This window comes from Egretta garzetta, unplaced genomic scaffold, assembly GCF_000687185.1.
Source record: "Egretta garzetta isolate BGI_Z169 unplaced genomic scaffold, ASM68718v1 scaffold526, whole genome shotgun sequence".
NCBI lineage: Eukaryota > Metazoa > Chordata > Aves > Pelecaniformes > Ardeidae > Egretta > Egretta garzetta.
Window position 1 is genome coordinate 1,445,150 of NW_009259967.1, and position 21,628 is coordinate 1,466,777.

Genomic DNA, 21,628 nt, shown 5'->3' on the forward strand with positions numbered 1-21,628 from the left:
ATATTGCTTTGGTTCACATTTTAATGTACTACTTATTTCATTATTATCTTATGCAACACTATTAATTCATATGGCATATATGTATCAGTTGGTAAAGTAACAAGGTATCAAAACTAAACACAAGTCTGCTGCTTTGAAGTTTGCTTTGGATTAAACCACTGGTAAATTCCAATCTGTTCATCTGGACAGTCATGTAAATAGGATTAATTGGAGGCCAGCATGTCCTCAGGTTGATGTGATTTCTACTGCAAGTATTACTGGCAAGCATCAAACTTCTTGATCTCACCAGATAATAGACAACCCAATAAATATCATGTGGAAGGTTGAAGCTAGTGGGCGGTGGCTAGTAATTCCGCTGCTTCCTCCGTGCCACTGCCAAGCGCAAGGCCCGAATAATCAACTTCTCGTTATTCAGGATGTTGTAATCAGTCAATTTCACCAGTTTGTCAAAATTCTCTTCACTGAAACACACCTCCCTTGTTGTAAATGGGGAGAGGATGCTGGACACATCAACTTTGCCTTCATCCATCTCTTCAGAATTCCTTTCCACACCTGAGGGACAAACCACAGGGAGTTGTACCAACAAGGTTTTATTGCAGTGTGTGGCTCATAGCAGTCATTTAAGTAATTCTAGGCAGAAAAGGGAGATTTGGAGGGAAAGATATGATTTGCCAGAGGGACATAAAAGTAGTCTGGTAGCACAGTATTCTTCAGCCTCTGGATCAGGGCTCTGTCTAAAAATGATGTAAGCCCAAACAGCTGGGAATGAGAATAACATCAGTTATCAGCAGCAGCACTTGTGTACCAATCTGGACAACATAAAGCCTTTGTTACCAAAACTAGAAAAGTGCAAGGAAAAGGAAAACAAGATCCTCTTGTATTGGATGAAATAACAACCCCTCTCACTGAAAGTTTGGGAGAAACGATGGCACTTGGACAGAGGACATAGTTAATATTGAAAACAAAGATCTTTGTCCACTCAGTCCTCAGTCTGGGAGATTACACTTAAATAGGTGAACAAAACACAGATGAATGGGTTACCACCAAGACCTCCAGAAGGTTTTGCCTCTGTCTTTGTATCCAAGCAGCGGTGCATAACAAGTCCATGTCTCTAGAGTAAAACAGCTTGTGTTGAGTACCTACCACCCACGCTGTATATATGTGGGGGGTATTACTTTCCTACTATCTCTAGTAAGTCTTATGGAGTAAATGCCTATTTTCATGTCAAATGCATTGGGAAAAATTCTGGAGCTCTCACAGTTCAGATGTACTGACACAAACCAGTTATTTTTGTCAGTGATAAAACTGATAATGCTGGCATTGGAAAGAAGGTCAGAGATGATAGTGAGACATTAGACATGAAACGGAGAGGACACACTAGGCAAGTGACTTTTCATTAAAATTGCTAGCTACGGATTACTCACCAGGAGCTTTATATTTCTTGAAGGTGTCATTTACTAGGGGGAAAAAAAGCACTGTTGGAGCTTGTGGACTGTCAGCATCTTCAAACACGTAGCACTCCTTCAAGTTTTCCCTGTCTTCCTCACTTATCTCAATTTTGGGAAATGGAATTCCTTGCCCCGAGACGTACTTTGCAATCTGATCCAGAGGCTGTATGAATGAATAAAATAAGTAAAATTAATACAAAGAATCAAAACTCAAAAAAGATCCAGAGACCTGACTTTTTTCAACTCCAGCAGCTAACATGAATATTCTAAGGCTTGAATATTCCTCTGGGAAGATGTTAAGTTTCAGATGGAAACAGCCATAACCACACCAGACATTGCAGCTTATCTTATTTTCTGCATTGCTTTAGGTAAACAAGAAAACAGTCACTTTCTTTGAGCTTGCAAATGGAGCCAAAAGCCACAGGACTGATTTTTATAATTCCAATGAAACAGGTTCAGAAGGGGAAGGCAAGGAAACTGCAAGAATGGAGAAGGAACACATCAGTCCAGATTATTCTGTGTCATTGTCTTGACTTCTTCATTATTCACCACTTTCCCAATCTTTCCGTCCTCTGCATAGCTTGTGATTGTTTGATAATGACTTCCTATTAACAAATACATTTATCAACATAACTTATGACCTCATTAAAAAAAAAAAAAAACCTTGAACAGCTCTATTTACTATAAGCCTATGTTTATTTTTACATTATTCTCATTATATGTGAAGCACTAATTATATTGTTTTCATTATTAATCAAGTCCGGCATCAGTCAGTACATTTCCCTAAGAGAAAATATGAGATAAACAGGCCCAGAGACACATAGGTTTTCCCATTTAAGCTGGTAAAATATTGTCAGGACTTTCTGCTGCCTCTGTAACTTGCTCAGTTCAAGGATAACCAAAATTAGTATCCGAGCTCCAGAATGTTCCTCAGTCAGCTCTTCAAAAATTCTTGGATCCACTGCAGTGAAGATCTCAATGATTTTAAAATGCCTTTATTCATCAAAATTTAAAATCTACATTCATCCAAAAGACCATGAAGGAAAAAGATCTCCGATACCATGGCTTTTCTTACCAGTATCTGGGACCCTCCGCTGTAATTTAAATGCAGGATGACATCCACCTCCCTCTTTGATCTCAAAAGTGGTGGGTAGCTGGTATTGATGAAAAAACCGGTATCAACCAGGGAGAGGTCATCGTCTGCTGTTTCCATCAGTTTATTTGGGAAGGAGTCTATCACCGTGTCTGAAACACAAATATTTCTCATTATAACACATAAAACCCAAGATTGACTGCTCTTCTACAGAAAGTTAGACGGAATAATGGAGAATTTTCCCCCTGTTATTCCTGCCTTCCCTTCACTCACTAGCAGCACTGATTTACAGGAGTAAAGACAGTGCAGCTTTTTTCCTGCCTTCCTTCCTTCCTGGACACCTCATGCAGCTTTGGCCCTGAAAACGGCCACTCCTGCCTCCTCAGGCTGAGCTCACCTTGTCCACTGGAACATAATCCCCAGAAACCAAATACAATTTTACCCCTCTTAAAAAAAAACTTTTCCCCCCCCCCCCCCCCCCCCCCCCCAAAAAAAAATGAAAAGCTGTTCAAATTTGGCTTCCATGTCTTCCATTTGTGGGAGGGAGAAGTGGAATTTCAGAAGTCAGTCTTGTCTCTTCCTCCTCATTGGAAATCCTAAACCAATTCCCCAACCTAAACCGCCTCAAAACATTACTGAAAAACATGCTGTCTTACTTTACCTTTCCAGGTAGAAAATCCTTCGCTCTCCAGGTACTTGTTATGCATCTGGAAGCCTCTGATAAAATTGGGATACTGTGCAATGGTTGGACGCCCTGTTAAGACATCTCGCAGAACAGAGGAGAAGACACTTGAGGGAGTGCATAGACATGTGTCTACCTCGTAGGGATTCATGGACAGAAAGGGTTCCTCCTCTGCAAGGGGGAAAGAAGTTGTTCTGAGTTTAGGACAGTTTTCCGAAATGATCAATGTTTTTAAAAATGGAGGAACTAATAGACACAGTTGTCACCATCCCTCACCCCAAAGGTAAATCAAGCATAGTTAAGGTCTATGCTACCAAATAAAACGCTGCATTAGGTGGTGAATTAAATGACAGCTACCTGCAGGCAGCAAGCTGCCAGGCAGTAGGCACCACCTCCCACTCCAGGCTTCCCTGAATGATGCCCACCTCCTGTTGCAGCATGTGATGCAGGGGAGAGCCGAGTCCCAAAACATAGAGGAGGACAACATTGGCCTCTGAATAGGGCATCTTCAGAAAGCAGTGAATGTCACCCAGGTGCAAACGTTAGCTAAGTTAGGAAGCCAGTCACCCCAGGCTTCCTGCGCAATTAACAGCAAGAGTGAGCTTTCTCCATGGGCAGTTTAGTGGAGAAAGCAGTCCTCTGCAAGAGATGTTTTCTCTACTGAGAGTGTTAGTGGCCAAGGACGCCCATATCCTAACTTCACATTCTTAAGATATGTTCTTAATACAATATTATTTTTACATGTTTGCTGGAGTCTTTTTTTCTGTCTATATGTCCTTTAGAAAAAGGCACAGCTTTGCCAAAGCTTTGCCAAAGAAGCACAGTTTAGTTCTAAATCAGGCAGAAAAATTTCTTAGCTGACATCTCTGCTTTGCTTTCCTTATCTCTCTCCTTGACTTTGACAGCATCCCTTTAGGTATTAGACCTCTACATATAATATAAGCAATATATACTGGTGGTTAAAAAAAAAAACCAAACAAAACAAAACCAACCAACACACCACAAAATCCACACAAAAACATCTCACCAATATCTTTTACTCTGTCTCTGGTCCATCTACACCAGAAGTCCTCTGAATCAGTAGCCAAATTCCAGACATACATCACATCTATGGAAAATATACTACTCCACATGCCTGTAATGTGAAAGAGAGAATAGAAACTGATTGACGGAGTAGCCTTGGAAGAATTTTAATTGATGCATACTTTCAATCCTTCCCCTTGGATACTTCCTTTCTGTCTGTCTGGATATCTTCATGGGCATACTTCCCAAGTATGTCCTTGCTAATGCAAATTCACACCTGCTCAACCTGTTTGCTGGTGTCTTCCCAGGACTGTCCACCAGAGACCATGTGCTCACTCATTCCAGCTGCCTCTCGACTAGGCTACCTCTCCCTCTAGCAATAGTAAAATAGTAAAAACCTTGCATGTAGCAGATCCGAGTCTCTGAGAGCCTCTTCACCAGCCTTCCCATAAAGAATTCACTTCCAAAATGTTCTGCGCGAATTGATGCTCCGTATTTCAGGTGACCGACTTCGTAAGGAGTGAATTCCAACCACTCTGCGTCGACAGCAGCCAGATCATGAAAAGGCATGTGTTAACTATTGTTGAACAGACAAGTACTGGAGAGCAGGAACAAATCATGAGAACGACACTGGCTAGTTCATAATATGCTGTTCACCAGCTATAGCGATACTATTGCCCTGAGAGAATATACATCTTTTGATACAGCAATCTCCAGCAGAAAAGCTCTGGTCTGAATGAAACCATAAGTGTTCTGTGCAGATAAACTTACTCAAAAGCATGTATTGCTCAGTTCTAACTTGTTCCCTTAAGGGCAAGAGTGACAGAGTTTAACATTCACCTGGTGTAATGTACTCAGCTGCTCATGTTAAACAACCACTGTGAAAATTAATATTAGAGAAGAGAGTCATTTTCCTGCCACTGGACTGGAAAATTCAAAGTTGTCCCCTTAATTGTTCAAAATAAGACCACGTGGAACCATCATAGGAACTAGTTTTGTTACAAGGTTTTTGTGACCAGGATAAATTGTGAGTTTGGCATTTTCGGTGATATAAATATATTTTTGCTTCTGGCAATGCAGAGAACTCATTCTAAAGACTAAAAATATTTGGATTTTTTTTTTTTTTTAAGAGTTAGTCACTACCACGTGAAAATTTTAAAAGTTTTTTTTGTGATTAGAATGAAAGGATTCTCGTATTATTAAAGCTGATAACAGGTATTTAGTCTTAGTTCTGATTACTTAAGTTATGAAGTTGTTAAGAAATCTGGATCATAACTGTTACCTCTGAATGCCTGAGCACTATAGCTGGACTTGAGGTTGATGGCCACATAGATGGGCAATGGGTTCTGACCCTGATCCACAGCCTGCCGTTGGTCCGAGAGTCTATGCTCATCTTTCTGGATTTGATTGAAAAAGGTTAATGGAATGAAGTGAAAAACAACTTGCACCTGAAATAATATAGTGTGAATTATGAGCTTTCTCCAGGTTCTCCTGCCTGTTTCAGCTCACTGCATTGTACAGAAATACCTGCCATGGGATATTCCAAACTTGGCAAGTATCCCATAAGCAGCAGCTACAGCTTATACAGGTTCTTGGATTATGGCATATGCAGAGAGGTTGACTGTAGATTCAGAAAGGGAAAAACATCCATTCCCAGGAAGAAATACATGACTCAGTGAAAGGTAAGGTACTTCCCTTGGCTGGATCTTAGGGAACAGATTTGATTATATTTTAACATATTTTGCAAGCATACTCGTATGCAAGAATATTCTATTGCACATGACAATTTAAAACTTCCTTGTATAAACATAAACCAGAAGAAAATTACTTGTTATGCTGTTTTAAGTACCAAAATTTCTATCATCCTTTCTTAAAACTAGATAACATATTTACAGAATAGTCTTGACCACTATTTAAATCATCTCCATATGCAGTCTATAACTAAGTCACTTTATAAATGCATATATTATTTAATGCTAGTGAGGTAAATTATTTCAAATTTTTAAGTGCCTCTTCTAGTCAGAAAATTCCATGTCCAAAGTGATTAATTTACCTTTCAAAATATTTTTCCTCAGGACTTTTCTTTCTTTAAAAAGAAAGAACACCTTTGACCACAATGCCATGGCTCCTTCAGTTCAAGGTCAACCTCACTTTAAAGCACGAGCACTGTTTTAATAATGGATCTGAATATACAGAATTTAATCAACCACTGAATTAATTATTAGCATTAGTAGTACTCAATGGCATCCCAGGATTTATTTTCTTCTTTTCAGCTATGGAAGTTCATCAGGTTTCTGGAAAAAAGGAGCAATACCTTATCATGTAGCATGGATTCAATGACAAGCCCCCAAAGGTCTATGAAAGAAGTGTTATGTCCTTCTTTAGTCCTCTCCATCAGGTCGTTATAATAGTACTTAAGACAATCCAAAGAAAAACAGCAGATCTTGGATTTGGTTACTTGCTTGCGAGCTTCCTTGATTGCGTCTTCTAGATATTTTTGTGACCAATTAGCATCTTCATATAAGTTTGCCATTGTCCTGAAGAAACATCAGAAGAAAATGATGACAGTGAACTAATGCTGTGGTTTGGCTTCAGAGAACTTTTGCGCAACCTGTTTGCCTGTTTCTCAATTTATATGGGGTTCACAACTGAAAATTATACACACCTGAAATACTCTAATTTCAAGAGCAAACAAAACCTCCAAGCTTTCCTGGTTTTGATGATAGAAGTTTATGTGGGCTCAAAAATGATCTGAGAAATTCAAGGGAGAAAAAAAAAAAAAATCTGCCCAAGGCTGTCAAATAAAAAGACTCCACAAGTCCTCAGAAAATCCATTTCTTGGAAGGTGGGAAGTATTCTAGGAAGCAGTCACTACTGCTTTGCTTTAGTCTCATATTTGTTGCCAGTATCTGCTACTGGCTCCTACCAGCAAAAGAACCGGGCAGTTCTTAGGTCTTGGGCATGTCCTGGTATGACCATTCTTATTTGTCTCCTTGAAATCATAACACAGACAGGTACACTCATACCTCCACACTTAAAAGAATTTCGACAAATATTTAAACAAACCTGCCATTAAGGTTTGGACTTATATAAAGGACTGAGACACAATTCAGTACAAAAAAAACCCCCTGTCTCCACTTCCAACCAGGTGTAGAGGAGTGGAGCTACCTGGAATCCACATGATTAAATACTTAAGTTATTTTAAATATGACATCATCTGCCATATGCCCACTGGGAGAAGAGAGCACTTTATAATGAGCAACCATAGCTGCAATCTCTCCGAGGTCAGTGACTTGGCATCATTCGTTGGACTGCCTGCGACAGTATTAACTCCACTAGCCCCAAATACACCTTTTACCAGAGGGCGATGCACTCTAAGTCCAAAATGGAACTGAGAATAACCAGCAAATGGCAGGCATAAATTCTTCTTCCCATCTTTCTTCAATTTCCAGTCTAAAGACAAATTCGTTGCATTCACTCTAAGGTATAATTGATAAAATATGAAAAGGTAAAAGAGCATTCACATGAAAACATCAGGCACAGACTCTGTCAGGGTGGTGACAAAAGCAGCTGATGAATGTGATAATTGATCTCTTATTTAGTATGTTTTGGTTTTTTGCTCTAGATGCACACGGAGGAGATGGTGGGGAAAATGGAAATGCTTTTGATTTACTAAGTGCCATATAAGTTGATGGTGCTGTACAAATAGTCAACAGTATTAAGCAAAGAAAGTTCAAACATAAACCTTGTTTGGGTCATTCTCACCATGTGGTACCCGATAAGCCACCAATGTAGGAAATGCAGTCTAACAGATTGAGTTTCTGGAGACCCAGCAGGCTGCCATACATTGCTGTCAGTGATCTTGTCCCTCCCCCAGTTGTCGTGATGGCCACCACCGGCACCTGTTCAACACGCCAAGGCAGAACAAGAGAAAGCCACGCATGTATTAGAGACAAGCGATCCTTCCTACTGCAGAAATCGGATAATGGGTCACAGGCATCGATACAAGCAGTGACATTACTTCATGCAAAAAGGATGCAACTGTTGCAAAAGGCTTCTGTGGCCACCACCTGACTGATGGGAGAGGGAAGGTTTTCATCTTACCCACTCGAATTGGGGTGGCAGGGGGTATGGGGGGCGGTGCTGTTTACTTAATATATAATTGGCAATCAACCTCATCACCCTGGAATTCTTCTCAAAGTGTATTATTAGAAGCCATCATAGAAAATACAGGATTTACCATGCCGGAGCAGATTAGGGATCCGTGATTCTGCCTCTAACAATGACCAGTGTCTCAGAAGAACACACAGCACCCTGTAATCAGCCAGGCTGCACAATAGCCCAAGACTTCCTGGCCTCAGGCCACTAATTACATTATGTCCTGAAGCAAAATCATCGAGAGGGTTCCCCGCCCCCCTGCTGTCCAAGGTCCAAGCATAATTGAAGAGACAGACTATTCTTCTCCTAATCTTTTCCTGATGAAGTACACCCTTTGCTTCCTTTAGTATCTTGAGTTGTGTGGATGCCTAAATGCCCTATGGAAAGTGTCTATTTATACCTCTTATGTATTAGCTTCTAATTTCATCACTATATCTGCTGTTCTAAAGCAAATGAATAGAGCTTGAAGAAAGTACTTCTCCCATTCTATGAAATAAAAAAGAAAGTTCTTCCTACCCTAAACTTGATAAGAACTTAAAATCAAGGATATTTTATAAAATAATAATGAGGAAAAATCTGATTGTTTTAACTAAAATTAGAATAATTTCAAAAAGTTATATTTCAGTTTTTACATTTTTTAACCTTTTCATTACAAATTAAAATTCTAATGATAATTTCTTTTCTTCAGTTCAAATGTCAGTTAACAAGGTAGAGGGGAATTTTTGCCACAATTTTGAAGTTAAATACATGAATAGGAGAGCCAGAGTAATTAGACCTTTTCAAAAAACAGTTCTGGTCTTACCACTTCAACCACTTTTCCATGTGTCAGGGAACTCTTAGACAGCTATGTAAAAATGGTCTTTCCAGCTCTCTTGAAAACTTTATTTCCTACGTTATTCTCTGCTCTGAAATCCAAAATAGGATTTGGTTTTGGGGTTTTTTTGTTGGGGTTTTTTTTTGGTTTTTTTTTTTTTTTTTTTTATATCTGTACCTTATCCACAGCACTATTTCTTTTAATTGTCAGCTAAAGAGGATTCTTGCTATTGGTATTTTTATACTTTTCTGATTTTCAACAACCCAGCTAGGCATACGGAGTTAGAAAACTTAGGACTGAATTATGGAGGCAGAAGCAGGGGTTGCAGTGATAACGCTACACTTTTAATCAGCTAGTTCATCTATAGAACTCAACAATGCTGTAAGATTCACTCTTCCAGCTTGACAGTTTTATTCTAGTAGTCAGTTTTCCCAATGATACACCTTTTCTGCTGCAGAGACAACGCAAAGTATTTTAATTCAGATGTCTGTGTGAAAGTTTTTGCTTCCTCCCCTCAGGATCCTTCACAAATGCCATGACCACCACCATGTCTCTGCTACTGTGTTAAGGCATGCTATTTCCCAGGTGGCATCTCCCAGCTGTTCCCTATCTGCCCATTATAAATTTTCCTCCTGAGACCTGCGATCAATATCAAGAATAAACAGGAACGGGTTCAACTGAGAAGCTGTTGAGAACTTTGGGGGGGATGTAAAGGCATTATCTGCTGTCCTTGCTCTGCTGCATGAACCAGGTACTGCTTCTCTTGCCCTAAGTGGCCAGGCCTGCCCCAGAACAGCAGGATTAATTAAGCTGGTTTTTTGTTTGTGGCTTCAATTTGTGAGCCAAGCCCTGATCCCTGGAGATGAGTTGCTACCAGGAATTGTATTGGCTTGCCTCATGCTCTTTCAGATCCTCCTCCAAATGAAGAATCTTCTTCAGAGCAGCAGCAACATATTTCTTCCTTTTCTGCAAGAAGTCTTGTTCTTCCATGCACAGGTTAAACCCCAAGCGCACATCCAGGTCTCCTGAGCTGGAACAGACAATGGGACAAATCAACGCATGTGTCATTTATAGCTGATTTCAAGACCTGCAGAGCAGGTAGTCAGTGAACTCTACAAATCATCTGCAAAACAAGCTATTTCAAAGTCTGCATATTGATCAAGGAACAGAAGAAAAAGGACCATTTTTATCGTCAGCAAGGAGTAGTAGTGAGGATGAAGAGGAGTCTGCAAGGTGCTTTAGACTTGTTGTGAACACGGGCACACAAAGACAAAACACACAAGCCAGGGAAAGATCACCAAAAGGGATAATTTCAGGAGTAATTTTTTCTGTATCTGTTCCTTTTTGTTACCATGACATTTGAAAAACTCAAGTGATGCCACCATCACCTGTTCTCAGGTTCTGGAAGCTCACTAGTAGTATGGAAAGTGAAGGTCCTAATGAGCTGTGTGAGGGAACTTGAACTGCAGAGAAAAGTCCTGCAGCATCACCCCCCGCTCAGCCTCTGTCCCGTGAAATCCTGCCTACCACCCCTGTGCTGAACAGATTCCTAAATAAGCATTTGCAATCTTCATCCTGAAAATATCTAAGAATTTCCATCATTTTTTCCACACGGACAGCAGCATTGAATTTCCTCCCTTGAGCGCTGTGAAGCACAAGCCAAAAAATTTGCAGCAAAAAAAAGTACAAAACCAATTAAGTGGCAACTAATGTTTTGTGCCTCCAACAACATAAATACACTTGTTACTGAGAAGAGCACACAATATTCACCAAGCCTTCTGGGTCACATCACCCTCTGGTGGCTGCAAACCCTACCCCAGACATTAAGTTCACCGATATTTCACAAACATGAATGTTTCAAGGATTAATGTTAGCAACCTGTGTTCTCCAGCAAATTTGGTATATCACAGTTTAATTTTGAAAACAGAATAAGGTCAATTGATTGAACTTGTAAAAGAAAACAACTGGTTTAATGGGGGATTAAACTTTCTCTTGCTCACTTGCTCTCTCTATAAATCTGTATCTGCTAGTTTTACATTTCAATATATTTTGTTTTGTTATGGGCTGAGACTGAGCTCTGAATTTCACCTACACAAACTGCTCCCACGCTCTGAAAATCCACCTTACTTCCCTTCCATATAGCACCCAATAGTAAGGTTGCTGTGAACACAAAGTTTTCAGCAGTGCCATAAAACCTCATTATCTTCAATTTTACCGATTGCTGGTGCAATTCTGTCCCGGGGAGTGGGCTGGCAGAGGTGCAGCTGGTCAGGTCTCGGCCCCCGTCCTGCTGAGTGAAACAGGAGAAGGGACAGAGCCAGGCTGCCCTGTGTTTGTTTTGATGACTTTGCACAGTCGAAGAGGACTAGAGGTTATTTCCCTCATTACACAGATCTGACTATTGGCATAAATGGGCAACAAAGTTAATACGCAAGTAGTGCAGTTTTACTTGTGTCTAAGGAATAGGAGTTATAAAACAGGCTAATTCACTCTGAAGAAACCTACCAAGGTTCACAAACTCACATTGAACTGCCTGATCCTGTAACTGCGGCAGACTTGCACTTACCTCGGGCACCACGTGAGTACAGGACAAGGCACTCACGCGGCTTGGGTTCATCTCTCCACCTATCACAGAAAAAAACCTAGATAACTAGTTTACAGTAATCCTGGATGATAGGACAAAAAGAGGCTATCTTACCATTTTCTTGCTGTCAAGCACAAGTGAAAGGAATGATCCTAGAAATCCAGAAAATAAAGCTATTTACCACCAAATTTTAAAACATTTCTTTCCTTCAAGCTCAGACAAGGATCATTCAGTAAGAGAGGAGGTTGTCAAATAATAATTCACATGGCTAAGGACATTACTTTGGTACAATTAACCAAAGTCTCACTCCCTGCCCTAGAATCAAATTCTCTCTTATCTAGTAAGCCTGTCTGTCTGGGACAGTTAACATGCCACCAGCTCGCATGTTGCACCACACCAGCTCACAGTGTGCACACTCAGAAGGAGCAATAAAAAGACAAGTTATCTTGTTAAAACAAGGAAAAAAATTACATACAAAATAAATACAATATTAATATTTAGACAAGTTAAGGTATGAATCCATGTTCTGGATTGTTGTTTGTTTGGTTTTTTTTTAATTACTAGCCATTCTGGAATTACCCCAATACCCAAGAAGAAATTTTGGAATGCACATGCATATGACTTATTTTTGTTCCTTGAAACCACTTCTAATTTTGGGAAGCAGGTTTCCAATGATTTTCATATTATTGAAATTATTAGCACCTGCTTCCTTGAAAGTGAATACGACAGTCTTTTTTTGACACTTTCAATAAATAGCTGTACAATTTTACACAGTGATTTTGTTGACTTGGTAACTTTATTTCAAGCAGGACAATATTAAGCACATTTTGAAAATATTTATTTCAGAAGGTTCACAGCACTCACCTCTTCTAGTATTATTTCCTTCTGCAAAGGGAGTGAATTCAGAGGGAAGGAAAGGACCCCAGGTTTCTCTGTTTCATTTTTATCTGCCAGCTGAAACAACGTAAAAAGCAGTAGGGATGCGCACATGAAAAGTTTGTCATCTGTAGAACTTCCTCTACTAAGAGGGCTAGTTCAGGTCACTGGCTGCATTAATTTCTTCGTCTAATTTCATTGAGGTTACTGATAACATATGGAAGGGGAACCTACCTCTTCTGGGAATATGATATCCAGTCTTGTCTGGTCATTTATGATGCAGTGAAACACAATGATCCTAAGGCTGGCGTCAGAGTCCAGCGAAATCTTCTGGCTTCCTTCATGGGATCCTTTCACTGTAAGCGTAAGCTCCTGGTCTAAACACAGAGGCAGGGAACAAAGAGAATTTCAACTATTCCAAGCAAACACACAGAACTAATAACTATCATCCGCTTCTACTCTGCACACCTTTTGTCTGATTTTCCTTACATCAGGATGATTAAGTAGACTTTGGGTGGCTGAAACAGATTGAAAACTGATATAAAACATCACAGTGCATCTGTATAAATCATTAATGTACAGAAATCACATTTTTTAAATACTGTAGCGTGCTACTTGGTAAGTGCTTCTGATGAATAAATACAACCAAGGTTTAGATCTGAAGGAGCATCAGTTTAAAGGCGTTTTGGATTATTCACATTGAGTAAGAGAGTAACTTATTTGACGTCAGTCTGTTCTGGTTCATCATGTACATTTTATTGTATGTTGTGTCTGCTGCAATTGTCAAATCATTCAAACCCCAAAATCAAGCAGACTACTTGACACGTGCCCTCATATCACCAAAACTGAAACAACCCATCAACCCAAAGGCTGTGTTCCTTGTACAGAAAAGCCTTTACATTTACAGGGAGATCATATGCTGTTCTCTTGCAAGATCGAAGCCAAGCAGCATATAATTTTAGGTCACTAACCTTTCCTCCTCATACTACTTCTCAGTCTGAAACTTCCTATAAGGCCATTGCTACCATTTTCTTCATAAAGGTTAATTATCTGTTCATGAATTATCTCAAAACAGCCACGATTTTTTGAGATTTTCCCCATGAACAGCTTTACACAAGCTACTGTTTATTTGAATGGACTTAAAGACTAGTCAAGAGTCCTGCTGTATTTAGTAGAGCTACATTTTACAGGCAAAGCCCTGATTTCGTGGTGGCTTGCTTTTTATGCAGACACCTTTGATACAAGTTTACATTTAAACTTAAGCTCTTAAGTTTATTATTTTTGTTCAAGCAATCAAAAAAAAGATCTCTTTCAAAACCCCAAATGCACAGAAACTTTGCACATACTCAAACTCAAACTAAACATACAGGATAAGATTTCTGTATATTAATTTAATTATAAGATAATTTTAAAAGAGGATGCAGCTTAGTTAAAAATTTTCATTTTGAACATGAAATAAATCAAGACAACTAATATATTTTTTCCAAGTTTTTAATTCTAGTATATATGGCTCTATTTTTGCATGAAATTAAGATTTGCCTCAGAATGAAATACTTGACTAACTTGAATTTTGACAATCTTTCTGAGAGGTGGGGCATGGAAAAACCAAGTATTATGTGACACAGCTAGAGTAACATGCACAACAGATTATTAATTTTTCAACATCTGATATAATGACTGAATCACAACATGAAAACAATAGGTTAATGAAGCAATAACCTCACTTGTGGATTGCTGCTTCAGCTTCCCCGTATCCACCCTAACCTCCAAACGGGAAACCTCACGTGCCTGTAGCAAGAGAGGATAAGTGACGATTGAGAAAAGTGTAAATGTCATTGCAAGTGATTCATAGTGCTCTCAGTCAACCCCTCTAGCTGATCAGTGAGCAACACAGTTATTATCTATTACTATGCCTCCAGACAATGTGAGGGCAATAGTGACACGGTATTTTTTTTTTCTGAGTTTGAAAGTAAAGAGGAGCAACTCCTGAGCTGCTTGAACTTGGGGAGACAGTTAAGTAAGGAAGATGAGGCCTATTCAAAATAATAGGCGTACTGAGATATGGGACACTCTTCTTATGAGTGTTCTTTCTTCATTAACCCCGACAGTTCTGGGTGTAATGTGGGAATAATGCATAGGAAATTCAAGTTTATAGAAGAAAGTAGGTGGCACGTGCACACTGACAGCAGCCTCACAGCATGCCATTGCAGAAGGTGGCACTGCACTGGAGTGGTGGGAAAACAGAGACCCCGAGTGCCAATGACAGATCCTTTTTTCTTAGTAGGGCAGTGTGGCTGATGGTACTGGCTTTGGGACAGAGCTCAAAGTTTCCAGAGTTAAAAATATCAACAATCGTTATGCAGGCACAGGAAAGATGGTAAGAAATATACATTACCACTAGTACTCCATTAGTAATAATGCCATCAGGATAGTCCAGACTGAAAAATAAAATGGAAAATATAATGTCATGATGGGTAGGACAACACAGATAAATATTTAAGTCTCTAAGTTAACACATTACTCCTTTCCCTCCCCCCAGCTTTGACATTTCTGACTAATATTCTCACTCAAAAATACTTTAAAGCTTTTATCAAACATAGTCCCAGTTGACAAGCAGTTTTCCCATCTACCCTTGGTAGAGTATGAAGCTGGGGTTTTACTCCTCTGGTTTTTCATATCTGCTTTAGTAAGCCATGCAATGAATTCTGATACGTGATGTATTGAGTTTGAGGAGAGCTGGAGGCTATTACATCCATCTTGATTGTTTTGATCATTACACAGTTTGACCCAAGGTTTTGTACTTGAAAAACTAATACACTTGTCTGGATTACCACAATTTTCCAAAAAGTACCATAATGGCAGAAGAAATTGTACTCACCTCTAAAAAGTGATTTGCAAAAATGTATATGAGATTTTAAATTTATCACTATATGCGTGGATGTGTTTCCACTTATCCATCTAAGGGCAGAAGTGGGTTCATATACTGCAGATGCCAATGGTTATATTCTTAAATACTTTACTCTCAGAAAAATCAGGCAATGTCTCATTAAGGATATCTTATAATTTACCATTTTATTAAATTGCAGATATAAATTCATACAGTATCTCTGTAACCCAGATCAGTCCAAAGGGAATACATACATAAAATTATAAGGATGGAGCACCAACTCCTCAACCTGCTGCAGAGAGTATGAGCTGCTTATTCAGACTTTACAAGCTATAGATTATACACTCTGTAGTCTCAAATGGTTATATAGTTGAGATATGTATTTCATCTCAGCTGAACCAGGCAATACAACTTCCTTAAAAATCCGATGAATGACATTGTTGTTATTCATTTTAAGAGAAGTTTTAATCACAACTATTAGATTTCAGTATAAACACACATGAAAATAGCTTTGTAAAATATCCCATGACAAAGAATACTCCCAAAATTCCAAAGCTCAAACAGTTTAAAGTTTCATTTCCAAATCAGTATTTTCCTTTAAAAGAAAAATATGAATTTGCAAAATAGACTGCAGAACACTCGGGAAAAACCTTCCAGTTAAAAAAAAAAAAAAACCAAACAAAAAACAAAACCAAAACCACCCACCAAACAGACAAACCACCCCCACTCCCCCCCACCCCCAAAAAAACCCCAAACAGTTATACACTGGAAAAAAGAATTATACTTAAGAAATTAGTAGGTTCTTTTTCTGAAAGTTTATTTTAAAAGAAAATTTAAAAATAGCATTGTCAGGAATGGGGAAAGAAAAATACTCAGTGTTTCTACCTGCATGCAGGGAAATGGGTTTATTACCACTGAAGTTTTGCTTCAGACACAAATTTTTACACTTAATTACTATTTTGTAGTCAAATAGTTGTAACGTTACATGACATATGGTGTCACTATCCTCTAATGCTTCATTAAAAAAAAAATAAGGAAAACAGAGAAACAGCATGGTGGATATTAAAATATCCGAGCCTGTATAGCCTGGTGAAATGAAGGTGGAAAGAGAAAAGATGTCTCTTCAGGGAGGTAAATATCCAATAAGTGTAGTATTATTTGAGGTATTGATATCAGCAAAATATAAAGTTAGGCTACTTCGGACATCCAAGGCATGACCTTTAAACAGGGTGGAAGAACCAGCACTGCTGTACAGAATGGCTTGGAAGTCCCTGGGAAGAACCGGGACAAGACAGGCATGAAGCACTGACAGCTGAGATGTCCCTCTTGGGCTGTCACCTCTGCTGTCACTGCTGTAAGGAAGCCTAGCCGCTGCCACTTACTGGTTACTCTCCACGCTGTACTTCCAACTTTTATATCCCAAATTTCAAGGCTTCTGCTGATCACAGCGGAAGAGAGATGTTATTAATTTTTATTTTTTTTTTTTAACCTGGTGATCCATACACTTGTTTTAAGAAGAACAAAGGCACTCACCTTTCTCTTGAAGCTTTGGACATCAGCTGTGGCTAGAAACACAGCTGAGCTGGGTGCAGAAGAACTCTCACTACTCAGGTTGGCAGGAACCTTTGAATATTTTGCCTGTCTTTGGAGCACTGAATAATTTCCGCTTCTCAGGACTAGCTGGTAATTTCCCTAATAACCAAGCTGCTATTAGACAGCCCTTGTTACACATACTAACACAGGAGTCCTCTCCTCCATCACAGTTTGTGATTTGTGGCCTTTTTTAACGCCGACCTCAGGTTTACTAGGAGAATTGGAAGCATATTATGGCCTGTGGCAGGGGAAGGCAGGAACAGAGACCCTGGGCATCCTTCTCCCCTAAACATCTACTGAAGGGGTGCCTAAGACTGCAATGGAGACTCTGAGTCCAGGGAACACTTCCCAACACCTGGTACACATCAAACTGCCACCTTCTCCTTTTTAGATCATGCCCAACTTATAACAAAACAGGTAATATTGTGTGGGAAGTTAGTCACACTGATTCTCATACTACAGTTCGCATTTAGAGCAGACTACTATGCTCCATTTCACCAGAGAATCTGGATTTTTTTTGATACCTACGTACAAAATTTTAGTTCTTTCATGTCAGATCCAGCTTCCTCTTCTTTTAGTAGCAGAGTACTTTCCTGAGCTTTCTGATGACCCAAGAGAAGCGTGGGGGATGGTACTATATCTATGAAGAAAACTATTCACCTCAAAGATTCTTTGGTTGTCATCTTACCTGACTTAAAACTTGTGCCTTCAGTACTTCTTGAGGCCCTGTGACTTCCTGCCACAAACACGAATATGAACAGTACATTTGGCCCCTGATGGATGGAAACTCAGCCTACTCTGAGAGTTTCCTCAGCAGTTCCCAAACCAAATGATTATCATGATCTGCTGGTTCCCCCACGTGTGGGGGAAGTTTCTCAAAATAACACAGCAGAACTACAGAAAGAAAAAAAAGATTTTTATTTTCTAAAAATCATGTTTTGGCCATATTTCAATAATTAATATTTAACTTTTATACAACTTTTTTACACCTATTTACATTTATTTGTGTTAAGTGGGCTTTGTTTTAAACAGTCTTTCACATTTGAAAAAAAAGAAAAGAGAGGGGGAGCTGAGATGAAAGGTTGTGTAAGAGTGGTCCTTCATTCTTCCAAGAGCTGTTTGAGATGCACCTCATCAACTTGGGGCACCTGAAAGAAGGAAGCCAAAAAGAAGATCAGCAGACCCAGCAAATAGCCTGGGGCCCTCAGACCTCTCCTTGGAAACTCAAAGTACCTTTTAGATCAGAAGTCTCGTTATGGCCCCTTGATATCAAGTGTGGGCTTCAGCAGAAGTCAGAAGGGAGGGAGATGTTGAGTGAGCGAAGCCACCTAGTCCAGCGGGACTCTGTCTCTGCAGCAACTTGTAGAGGCGCATGCTGACGCTCGACCCTACCAGTGGAAATACAAGGGAGAAAGCCCACGTTACCATTGATAATCACCAGAAAAGAACGCAAAAAGCACTAGAGTATGCAAATCAGCAACCTGTGTACAACGACCTTACCTTTTCTGTCACTGCTGCTTGAGGGCAGCAGCTCTCACGCCAGCTGGGCTCGTGTTATGGGCCCATAAAACATTGGGCGGGAGTTTGCAATCCCTTGGCTCAGTTGCTGGTGAAAAGGCACTGGGAGGAAGGAGCATGCCTTCCTCTCTGTGTCGTTACGATCAAACGTTTGGCTCTCAGTGCCTGCCATGGATAGCGGCAGCAGAGAAGCGAGCATTTTCAGGTACTGCAGGAGTGGCATAAGAGCGAGGCAAAACTAGAGAGGGTATTCATCTTGCAGTTGTGGAAACCAAGCTAACAAAATAAAGGTTTTCTTCCATTTTACATAAAAGGTAATGTGAATGAATGCAGGAACCAATTTCATACAACCCACCAGTCTATCATGAGGGAATTTTTACAAAGTTCTTTGGTAAAAGTAACACAACGCACAATTTTTGTACTGAGGTCAGTAGGCAAGCAAAACTAGGAGTGACAAAGCCACTATTGTACGTGTGACCCAGGAAACTTTCTTGACCTGGGGTTACACTTCATGTGTGCTTTTGTTCATCTGAAATGCTGGAACGAAAGAACAGGCTAATATAGTAAATTCTAAAATAGGTAAATTCTGGAATGAAGATGGGGAAGGAATGAAAAACTACTTCAGATAAATAGCGTCAGACAAAATGTGCTGCTGGGAATGATTATTACTTTCAGAGACAAACTGCCATATTTACCCCCCCAAAAAGTATGTCCTTATTGTTCCCATACCAGATTCGTAGAAACTGTCCCACATGGTTAGCTGTACTTCTGGTTAGCACTATGATTGTCTCCCCCCTTCAAAAATTATCTCTAATCTCTCTCAACACTTCTCCCATTCAGCAATGCCAAAAACCCTTGCCAAAACCTTCTGAGTTTGTTCAACACAGGAGAGATTGGTTTGGTCCATAGCTTTCTGGTGACCCACCTCAGCTGCTTCAGTTCAGTCTTACAGACCTTTTCAGGGCTCTTTTGTTTATCACAGGTTATGCGATCCATTGTCTCCAGTTTCAGTACATAGACCCATTCATTAATTACTCCTGATATCACACTTTTCTATGCTGAGGGGCAAAAAAACCCCTCTCAATAGCCTACCAAGGTCACGATATTCAATCAGTTCAGATGTGCTTGCACCTTTGTTTCAGGCTCAACTCATGGGCAGAACAGTATTGACCACCACTCATATGCAAGAAATGCTAATTAGGCATAGTAGGGGAAATGTTTATCTGCCTTCTGACAAGAAGTCCATTTTCCCAGAGCAGTGTCTTCCATTTTCTCGGGCCTATTGGGACCTCACAGGGACATTCCCTCCCTGATGGACTTATGACACAGCAATTTCTTCCCTTTGCATGTGGAGTTCTTCAGGGCACAACTATTACATCGGTCACCCAGGTACCACACTATGAATGAAAAAAGTGGATCAGATGTGTTCTTGCTGCAGCAAGCAAGCCATGACTGATTCTTTTTAAAGCTTATTCTTTGGCACTGCCCAGGTTCCTTTTTATTTCTACAGTCCCAACCATCTTTTTCCAACCAGTAGAATTCCTGCTCAGACAGCACCGGCAGAAATTGCTAAATTTTGGAGTTTATCTATTGAACATGTCTCCAGTAAAACACAACAGGCTGCAAGGTCCAAGAGAAGAGCTTGACACAGAGCCAGGGCACACATGATCCAAGATGAATTCCAGCCGCCATCCCCATGTGCAAACCCACTCATGCCCAACATCCAAGCCAGACAACCTGCCTGGATCTTCCTCAACAAAAGACAGGATAGGCTAGGGTATGATTCTACGTACCAACTCCACAAGCCACCCTCTAACTTGCAGAGGAAGGAAGACTGTAGACAGGCCATTTGGGACATCTACTGGAGCTCCCTTTCCCATTGCTATTACTGATTTCATGACACTCCTAAGCTGTGATATGCACTATTTGTCTAGCTGTTGCTAAGCCTTCTGCCAGTTTTGGTGCACAGTAATCAATCAACAATCTGCCCTGGTGAGTTCCCATGAGTTGCAATAGGACATGCTGGGACTGCTTTATCTCTGATGGCTTTTTTGCTTGTGAACACATCTTTCCTTTTCCATTCATAACACCAAGCTACTGCCCTTTCTCCAGCAACTCCCAATTTCCCTTCTGTCAGAACATGTTATTCAAACTCTCCACCAACGTTGATGAAGTGCCTCAAATGCCTTGAGAAGGTCCCAACAGTATCATCCCGTTTCTAAAGTTGTTTTAACAGCACTTTCAAACCAATAACATGGATCAAATTGGTAACAAATCCTTTCAAGTAACTTCCTCAGAGTCATAAAAGCATATTACGGAGACAGAATACCTGTGATCCTGCATGATACTCCCTCTCCAGTTAGAGCAACAGGCTCCCAGATTTCTCCATAGCATGAATTACCTGAAGCAAACATGTCCCCTAAGCAGTCAAACTCTACCAACAGCTTCGAAACCTACCAAGGGAAGTTAATGCTGCTTTTGCTGGTTCCTCAGTCCTCAGCCCCCCACAGTGAGCTTTACTCCTATCTTTATGCAGAATGTTTAGTTCCTCTCCCTGCTGGAACTGGCTCAAGTCTACCACAGCTCCCCACGTGTAACCAGACGAGCTAAATAGATCAACTTACAGGAGAACATTTTATAATGCTGTGGATTTGAAAAGCCAGATTCCCCAATAAGACATTTGGGCTTGGCATTCCTTCTTCTAAGGGTCAAAACTTCCTCAATAGTGTAGTTGTCATCTTAGTTCCTTGTGAATTGATCCAATGACAAAGAGAACAGGAAGAAGTTGGTGCCCAGGAGGTAGCAGTCAAACAGGGCAAAAATGACATTTTCAGATATTTAAAATCTAAAAATATGTATTCTAAAATTCCAATTTACTAGATTTGAATGAAAACATCTAGATTTTGCTTTCAGAAACTGTAAGTTCAAGAAGTACTGTCACATATGAACCAG

At 40.0% G+C, this 21,628-nt stretch overlaps 1 protein-coding gene across 1 annotated transcript in view; it reads right to left on the reverse strand.

Moving 5' to 3' along the window:
• Positions 1-343: 343 nt before the first annotated feature.
• The window catches only part of LOC104127552 (cytosolic phospholipase A2 epsilon), a 33,167-nt gene continuing 11,882 nt past the window's right edge, over positions 344-21,628 (reverse strand). The window contains exons 7-21 of the mRNA XM_035895754.1: positions 15,074-15,116; positions 14,403-14,466; positions 12,913-13,055; positions 12,667-12,756; positions 11,917-11,954; positions 10,113-10,248; positions 8,012-8,148; positions 6,561-6,783; positions 5,529-5,643; positions 4,645-4,782; positions 4,251-4,358; positions 3,203-3,394; positions 2,524-2,693; positions 1,425-1,611; positions 344-552 (exon numbers count right to left, since the gene is read on the reverse strand). Coding sequence (XP_035751647.1) covers positions 344-552; positions 1,425-1,611; positions 2,524-2,693; positions 3,203-3,394; positions 4,251-4,358; positions 4,645-4,782; positions 5,529-5,643; positions 6,561-6,783; positions 8,012-8,148; positions 10,113-10,248; positions 11,917-11,954; positions 12,667-12,756; positions 12,913-13,055; positions 14,403-14,466; positions 15,074-15,116 — 1,993 coding nt within the window. The remainder of the gene's footprint in view (positions 553-1,424; positions 1,612-2,523; positions 2,694-3,202; positions 3,395-4,250; positions 4,359-4,644; positions 4,783-5,528; positions 5,644-6,560; positions 6,784-8,011; positions 8,149-10,112; positions 10,249-11,916; positions 11,955-12,666; positions 12,757-12,912; positions 13,056-14,402; positions 14,467-15,073; positions 15,117-21,628) is intronic.